The following is an 8854-nucleotide window of genomic DNA, read 5'->3' on the forward strand; positions in this document are numbered from 1 at the left end:
GGGTGTTAAGCACAGTGTGAAGAAAAGTGGAATGCTGATGGGTAATGCCGCAAAATATCTGCATCTAAAAATGTTTAGGAAACGTATATAAGAAACACATTCACAGTGTGTGGAAGGTTTTGAAAGGTGACCAACTTACTAGCACAATTTTCAAGTCATAAAGAGTACACCCTGCGTGTCTCTAATGCGCTTAATATTAAACAGTGTTAGGATAATATTTTCCAGGCTAGAATGTACTTTCCACTTGCCCTAATAAACCGAAGCCCAGATGGGAAATGTAACCAGGACTAAGTAAACATAATATAGAGTGAGGAGAGCTAATGACCTAGGATGCCTTCACGAGCAATAAAGCATTCAAAAAAAAAAAAAGTTTCAACAAACAGAGAGTATGAAAAGCTGGGCATTTGGAGTGTGTAAAATAAATGCACCCTCAGAGAGGAAATGCGTTTCTGTGGATGCGGCCGAGAGTGTCAGATGCTGTCACAAAGCTGACGTGAGGGAGAGACGTGCCTCATGAAGCAGGCTTTAAAACATGCAGACTTGATTCTGGCTGACAATCCGTCATCAAAACCCCCAGGCATCTTACTAGGTGCTGTATGGCCCACAGTGAGAAGTCCAACCCAGTTCCTAGTAAAAGATGAACTGAAACAGGAAGAACAGCCACACAAACACAAAGCGATTCCATTTTTTCTGAACACCCACACAAAGACAGCAGTTTCTGACAAGAACGTTCTTGGCAAAAAAAAAAAGTTACAGGAAGGTTTTATTTCCTTGAAGAAAAAGGCAGGTCTATACGCAGATTACCAGGCAATACCAAATGGTGTTCTTCCCCCGGGCCCAAGTTTACAGCCTTCACATTTTGAAAACATCTGAATGTGTTTTTGCTTTTTTATCAAATAAAAGATGACTGGAAACACTGTTCTTGTCTGGAATGCTTATTTCTTGTTGTACTTGAAAATAAAATCCAACATGGCAGCTTACCTTGGCACTGGAAGCCTTGTTTCCCAAACCCCCTGAAAAACAAATAAGAAAAATTTCTTATTTTCTGTTGACACCACATCTTAAGCCAGTTATATGACAGAGCATTCTACAGAAGTAAAAGTTTGCATGTGAAACCCAATGATTTGACAGAAAAACATGCCTAAACAGCTCAAAGTGCAGAGTCAAGTCATCTTTGAAAAGATCTGGCCTCCAAAGTCTCACTGAACTCATTTCAACATATTCAAGGTTCTTGCCAGGTTTTTTTTCCCTAACATTTTATCAGTACTTAATTTAAGAACATGACTATAAAAGTTGTCGGCTACGATATCCAAGTAACAAGAAGAACTTTATGGTTAAAAAATCAAATCTACAAAGATGGCTGAATTTAGTCCCTAAAGACCAACTGAAAATCTTTTTGCCCTAAAAACAAACAAGTGGCTTCATCATTTGTTATGATGTATTATTTACCTAGAAATTACCATGTAGCACCACTCTTAACACTAAATTTTGGCTTAATTAAGAGCCAGATTTTACAGTGTCATCCCTATTATTTGCATGTGAGATTATGGTCTGATTTTACTGTGAACTAACAGCATTCAAAGCACATTCAGAAGCTATATTGCTCTTGTAAATTACTTTAGAGAATTTACTCTCTAAGCAGAGAACTCTGACATGGACATTAAATTGCAAACACCGTTTCAACTAGGATGAACTACATTAAAATTCTCAGAAGGTTATGAGTCATAATCTCTTGCTTTACATAGCATTTTAAATTTACAAAGCACTTCACATATCTTTATAATTAACTTAGTCACTCCCCACCCCGCAAACAATTTAAATGCAAACAGTTTTAAAATATCAGTTCTTTAATATTTGAGTTGTAAACTAGGGAAACAGAAGAAAATTGAAAAATTAAAACCACGGCTAGACCGTGCTGGGGAATATTTTCCTGGAACTTCTGAGGGGTTGCTCTGCAGCTAAGTGGAGAAGAGGAGCATCGACTATGGGGAAGAAGAGGACAAGGAGATCTTTATTTCCACTTCATGCTACACCTGGTGACCCAACAGGCCACATCAGTTCACAGGGGCTAAAAAACGACAGTGGGAAAGTCTTCAGCAAGTCTGGATGTAGAGGTTGCAAGTCTCTCTTCTACCTTACCCTCGTCCTGCAAAAGTAACCGGCAGTCTGTTCTGTTTTAATGGAATTTCACAGCTGACACGTGAGGCCAAAGACCTCCCCTTAACTAAATGCAATCTCTCTGCCTTGAGGCTCCGAAAACTGACTTTAAGCAGTCTTGTCTACATTGACCTAGGAGCTCAACCGCTTCAGGCGCTGGCTACACCTCGGAAATCATTCAGAGAGGTGGCTGTGCTTTATACATAAGTGTGCTTTGGAGTGGATTTCTAAAAAGAAACGAAGACATTAAGCACCTTAGCACATTTGTGGGGTTTCCCTTAAAGATTCCCCCAGGTGTGACGGGTTCAGATAAAGCCATCCTTAAGGGAGAAGTTAAGCGCCTATTAATTAGCACGTTTGCGGGACTCGCCCTTGGAGACGGTTTCCCCGTGCGATGCATTCAAGCAGCGTTCTCCCAAGAGCCTCACAAGCTCCAGGAGCCACACGACGGCCGGGCAGTCACCCGAGGCCGCTCCTCCGGGGGCAGGGGAGCTAAGGAGGCCTAAACGGCTCGGACTCGGGGGGCGGGGGGCTTCCTACCTACACCAGCAAGAGACTGAATGGGTGGAGGTTGTCTGGCAACGCAAGGGGAGGAAAACTAACGCTTCTCCCAGTGAGGCATCTGCACCACCTTTACTTTCAGCTTTCTTAAAACAACTGGAGGAGAGGGGTCATCAACCTTTTTAAAGTCAGTCAAAGTCATCACCGTCTCCCCAGAAACGAGCACCGCGCGATTCCCCCCGGCTTGGCGGGATCGGGGACCCTGCAGCCTGTCCGGCAGCCGCGGCGCATACGCCGGCCCGGGCGCCCCGCTGCCTGGAAGTTACCTGGGCTCGGCGGCCGCAGGCCGGCGGCAGCCCCGGGCAGGCCCGTGTCCTCCCGGCCCCGCGCGGCCGGGTCCGCTCCGGAGGCCGCCCGCGCCCCCGCCCCGCCGGCCGCCGCCCTCCCCGCGCCCGCCTCAACAGTTTGCCGCCGCTCCTCCCGGCTCGCGCGCGCGGCGGGGCCCGGGCAGCCTCCCGGGCCGCCCTCCGAGTCTCCGGCCGGGGAGACGCCCGCGCCCCGCCCGGGGTCCCGCCGGGAGCGGACTCTCCGCGGGGCCGAGCGAGGCGCCGGGGCGCCCGGGGGCGCGCACCCACCAGATGAAGTCGGTGCAGTGGCTGCAGAAGGTCGGCTGCTTGAAGAAGCGCGCGATGAAGCGGTGGTTCTTCACCTCGTGCACGTTCTTCTGCCTCAGCGCCCCTTTGCGGGCGAAGCGGTTGGCCACGTCCTGTGGCGCCGCCGGCTCGGCGGCCGGGAAGACGTCGGCCATGGTCCCCCGCCACCTCCTGCCGCGCCGGGTGCGGGCGGCGGCCGAGGGCGGCCGGGAGCCGGGCGGGCGCGGAGCGGAGCGGAGCCGCGGGCTCGCTGTGGCCGCTCGGCTCTGACGGCGGCGCCGGCGCTCGCGCTTCCTAGTCGGGCGGCGGGGGCGGCCCGCCCACCGCGCATGCCCGAGCGCGGCCCGGCAGGCAGGGCGGGGGCGCGCGGGGAGGCCCGGGCGCGCGCGGAGAGGGCGGGGGCGCGCGCGGAGGGAGGGCGGGGACGCGCGGGCCGGGCCGGGGGCGCGCAGGGGGCGGGGCCGCACGGGAGGGCGGGGGCGCGCGCGGAGGGAGCCGGCGGCCCCGCGGCCCCGAGCCACCCAGGAAGCGCCCTCTCCCGTTCCCCGGGGTTGGCCGGGCTCCTCCCTCCCGCGCTCCGCTCCTCCCGCCCCAGGCGCAGCCCCGCGTCCCGGGCCGGCTCCTGGCCGCGCCCCCTTCCAGGACCCAGCGCGGTCCCGGGACGGGCGTCCGCGCCGCCCAGAGGCTCAGCCCCTCCGCGGCCTGCACCCTGTGCCGCCTGCGGCCCCGCGCCCTGTGGACACGTCTGCTGCGTCGGGACGGCTCGGGGACCTGTCCTGGCTCTCCACCCCGTTACCCGTTGGGTAGCACGCTCACAGCGTGGGTGATCAGGTCTTCTTGACTTCACAAGCCCCGAGCCCTGATTTAGACACGGTTTTGCAGCCCTAACCCTACAGGCAGTGCCAGCACAGCCAGTTCGCTTGTAAACTGCAGAGCGAATCCGCCCCGTGAAAGCCTGGCTGGCACGGACCGGCGAGGCACGCGCGTGGGGCCGGACCGACTGGTCACTTGCTGAATGCTCGTTAACTCTGCCCGAGGATGCTAAAATACATGAGGGAAACGTTTCATTGTTGTTTTATTTCATTGTCAGATTCGCTCAGATCAGAAGGTAACGCATGTATTAAAAGGAATATGTTTAATCCTTCAAGAAGTTAGGAAAAGAAATAGAGAAGGAAGGAAGAAAGAAATCTTTCATAAGATCTATACTATCTGAGAGTACATAGGCCAAGTAGGGCTACCATTTTTTTTAAGATTGCTCAATTGAACGCCTGTTGGTAGGAATGTCTTATGTTTTGACAGGGATAATGACCGGCCCTTAATGGGGCGTGTACTTCCAGCGTTCGCTCACAATCTTTCCAGCCAGTGTTCTTGGAGCTTAAGAACGCTGCACCGCTTGCTCTTCTGGTCAGAAACTTCTCCACTTTTGGTGGGGCCCGCAGTCGAAGGTGGGGGGGCGGAGAGGGGCTTCCCAGATGGGACTAGTGGTAAAGAACCCACCTGCCAATGCAGGAGATGCAAGAGACGTGGGTCCCATCCCTGGGTCAGGAAGATCCCCCCGGAGGAGGGCATGGCAACCCACTCCAATGTTCTTGCCAGGAGAATCTCATGGACAGAGGATCCTGGCAGGCTACAGTCCATGGGGTCACGAAGAGTTGGACACTACTGAAGTGATGTAACATGCATGCCAGTTCAAGGAAGCAAATAAAGGAAGATGCAAGGAAAGGAATGAAAAGTAGGGAATGTAGGAAAACAGAGCAAGTTCTCCACAAAACACTATTACCATCTCAAGCACGGTCGTGTATTGCTTAATACTTTTAAGTTACATAGAAAAATCACGGTGCTTGTAAGTACTTGTAATTGATGGTCGAAAGAAACACACATTCTTGCCTCAAAACCACCTGGATCTAAGACAGTGTATGAAGAAGACAAGCTGTTGTTTCCCTGAAGCCTTGAGGTAAAGACAGAGGAAAAGATGGGAGAGAGCTGGGAGGAGGGGTGGAAGGTGAGAGTGACATCTGAGCAGGGGGCAGGGAGGTGAGCTAAGAACCCAGAGGACCTTGCAAGGAGTCCGCTGTCGGGGTGGAGAGACCAGAGGCAATATCCCATTTCTCTCGGGCTGTGGTTTTGCTTTCTTGCCTCCCTTATCACTGTTGTTCCCTGTGAGTAGGGAGAGAACTAACTGGAAGTTTCTTGAGCGATGACTGGGCGCAGGCGCTCAATTGCCTACAGCTGTGCTCAGGTCAGGGCCGCGTGGGGCTGCAGCTGGGGGGAGTCCTCGAGGCGTGGAGCCCCGCCCCAGCAAGGCGGGTGGGGGCGCGGGCCCCACGTGGCCCTAAACCCAGCCGGGCCCTGCAGGCTCCTGCGGACTTACCCCCTCTGTGTCCCCGCTTCTTGCTTAAAGGAGAGAGGCTTCATCCAGCCCGAATCACCTTCCCTGAGTTCCGGAGGGTAAGTTCAAATAAATAAAGGCTGACTAGGCAAGGAAGGGGACGTGGAAATAAGGGAGGAACCATGGAGAAGCAGATCAGCTGAGGGGCAGGGTCTCTGTCCCCCACCCCAAGGGTTACCAGAGCACTCTCTTCGAGCTGGTCTGAAGGTGCGGAAAGCCCCGCGGGGGCGGACTTACACTGCTTGCAGGCACTCAGATCCCGGACCGGTCAGAGCCAGAAGGTTGATGGTGTTGCTGGCCCGAATCTTGGCTTTCTCTGCCCACTGAAGCCGAATAAAAACATGCGGAGATAAAGTTTGGAGGAAATAGAAAGGCGGCTTCAATCCTCAGCCGGCAGAGAGGGGAACCCCGTGGGCTCGCGGCTCAAGAACAAGCTCCCCATGAGGAGTCCCGGGGCTTCCACAAGAAGAGGGCTCGCAGTAGCTGGTGAGGAGTAAAGGTGTTTGGCTCTTGATGTCTTCCTGTCGCGTTGTTTCAAAGACAGTCCCAGGCTGGCATCAGTAACCCAGTAACTGAGTCTGGCAGCACGGTGGCTCTGTGGCCTCCTTTCTGATCTGTAACTACGAGGGGAAGGGTGTTGTAAGGGTAAACACTAGGAAAGCAGAAAAGTAAACTTAGATGCAGACATGCAGAGTTAGGAGCAGTTAAAGTAAAAAAAACCAAAAAACAAAAAAACTAGGAATGTTCAGACCTGTTATTGTTATCTTCTTTGTTCTCAGGATTGAGGAAGAAAAAAACTCATTCCTTTTTTTACTCTGTCACTGCAACAATGGTTCCGACTCCCGGTCACCCCAGCACCCGTCCATCAGAAGGACATTCACGGGCTGATCACGCCCTCTGTGAACCATTACTATAAAGCTCCCCACTGCCCCTTCCAGGTCTTAGACCAGTTCTGAGGGCATGAGGCCACTGTGGCACCCTCTGCCTGACAAAGCAATAAAACTGCAGTACATCACCCCAGGCTCTGTCTCTGAGGTTTAATTCCGTGGCCGGTACAGAGACCAGATTCGGCTTTAGCCCCTGCAGCCCACCCGACAGAGTCTCCATGGTGTCACTAAAGTGGAGGGGTTTCCAGAAAGAGAGACCCCTGTGCAGGGGGAGGGTCAGTGAGACGTGGTGGTAGTGATGATTTTAGAGTCTGCTGTTTCCTGGGGAAGGCACGGGAGAGCAGGAACAGTAGACTGGATGCGGGGTTTGTGAGAACCCTCCTCTGTGATCCCTGACTCTGAGGAGTAAGCCTGACACTCTTTGCAGAGGTGCTGCCTAGACCAGACTTTTGGAAAGCATCAAAGAAAAATATTGTCAAACCCTAACTGAATATACTGCATTTTAAGAAGTCCGTAATTCCCTGGTAAGTGAAGGAAGCAGGATGTAAAACAGTATTTGGAGACGACAATTTTTAGATGTATGTACACCCATATCTGGGCTTCCCGGGTGGCTTGGTGATAAAGAATCTGCCTGCCAATGCAGGAGATGTGGGTTCTATCCCTGGGTCGGGAAGATCCCCTAGAGTAGGAAATGGGAACCCACTCCAGTATTCTTGCCTGGAGAACTCCATGGAGAGAGGAGTCTGGTGGGCCACAGTGCATGGGGTTGCAAAAGAGTCAGGCATGACTAAGTGACTGACCACACATGCCCAGCCACGTCTATATGCTCTAGATAAGGTTGTGCGTTTACACACAGGTGTGGACAGGGCCCCATGTCTGTATGCTCTAGGCAAGCTTGTGCGTGTACACACAGGTGTACACAGGGGCACCATGTCTGTGTGCTCTAGGCAAGCTTGTGCGTGTACACACAGGTGTGCACAGGGCACCATGTCTGTATACTCTAGGTAAGCTTGTGCGTGTACACACAGGTGTACACAGGGGCACCATGTCTGTGTGCTCTAGGCAAGCTTGTGCGTGTACACACAGGTGTACACGGGGCGCCATGTCTGTGTGCTCTAGGTAAGCTTGTATGTGTACACACAGGTGTACACAGGGGCACCATGTCTGTGTGCTCTAGGTAAGCTTGTGCGTGTACACACAGGTGTGCACAGGGGCACCATGTCTGTGTGCTCTAGGCAAGCTTGTGCGTGTACACACAGGTGTACACAGGGGCACCATGTCTGTGTGCTCTAGGCAAGCTTGTGCGTGTACACACAGGTGTGCACAGGGCACCATGTCTGTATGCTCTAGGTAAGCTTGTATGTGTACACACAGGTGTACACAGGGACGCCATGTCTGTATGCTCTAGGTAAGCTTGTGCGTGTACACACAGGTGTGCACAGGAGCACCGTGTCTGTGTGCTCTAGGTAAGCTTGTGCGTGTACACACAGGTGTGCACAGGGACAACATGTCTGTGTGCTCTAGGTAAGCCTGTGCGTGTACACACAGGTGTACACAGGGCACCATGTCTGTGTGCTCTAGGTAAACTTGTGCGTGTACACACAGGTGTACACGGGGCACCATGTCTGTGTGCTCTAGGTAAGCTTGTGCGTGTACACACAGGTGTACACCGGGACGCCATGTCTGTATACTCTAGGTAAGCTTGTGCGTGTACACACAGGTGTGCACAGGGCACCATGTCCGTGTGCTCTAGGTAAGCTTGTGCGTGTACACACAGGTGTGCACAGGACACCATGTCTGTGTGCTCTAGGCAAGCTTGTGCGTGTACACACAGGTGTGCACAGGACACCATGTCTGTGTGCTCTAGGCAAGCTTGTGTGTGTACACACAGGTGTGCACAGGGCACCATGTCTGTATGCTCTAGGTAAGCTTGTATGTGTACACACAGGTGTACACAGGGACGCCATGTCTGTATGCTCTAGGTAAGCTTGTGCGTGTACACACAGGTGTGCACAGGGACGCCATGTCTGTGTGCTCTAGGTAAGCCTGTGCGTGTACACACAGGTGTACACAGGGCACCGTGTCTGTGTGCTCTAAGTAAACTTGTGCGTGTACACACAGGTGTACACGGGGCACCGTGTCTGTGTGCTCTAGGTAAGCTTGTATGTGTACACACAGGTGTACACAGGGACGCCATGTCTGTATGCTCTAGGTAAGCTTGTGCGTGTACACACAGGTGTGCACAGGGACGCCATGTCTGTGTGCTC

At 52.9% G+C, this 8854-nt stretch overlaps 1 protein-coding gene across 2 annotated transcripts in view; it reads right to left on the minus strand.

Annotated features, from left to right (window-relative positions):
• PRKCA (protein kinase C alpha) overlaps positions 1–3620 on the minus strand; it is a 288264-nt gene extending 284644 nt beyond the window's left edge. For both annotated transcript variants that reach the window (XM_065910845.1, XM_065910844.1), the window contains exons 1-2: positions 3294–3620; positions 982–1013 (exon numbers count right to left, since the gene is read on the minus strand). In XM_065910845.1, coding sequence (XP_065766917.1) covers positions 982–1013; positions 3294–3466 — 205 coding nt within the window. In that variant the 5' untranslated portion in view covers positions 3467–3620. The remainder of the gene's footprint in view (positions 1–981; positions 1014–3293) is intronic.
• Positions 3621–8854: the final 5234 nt, after the last annotated feature.

Source organism: Muntiacus reevesi, chromosome 18 (assembly GCF_963930625.1).
Source record: "Muntiacus reevesi chromosome 18, mMunRee1.1, whole genome shotgun sequence".
Taxonomy (NCBI): domain Eukaryota; kingdom Metazoa; phylum Chordata; class Mammalia; order Artiodactyla; family Cervidae; genus Muntiacus; species Muntiacus reevesi.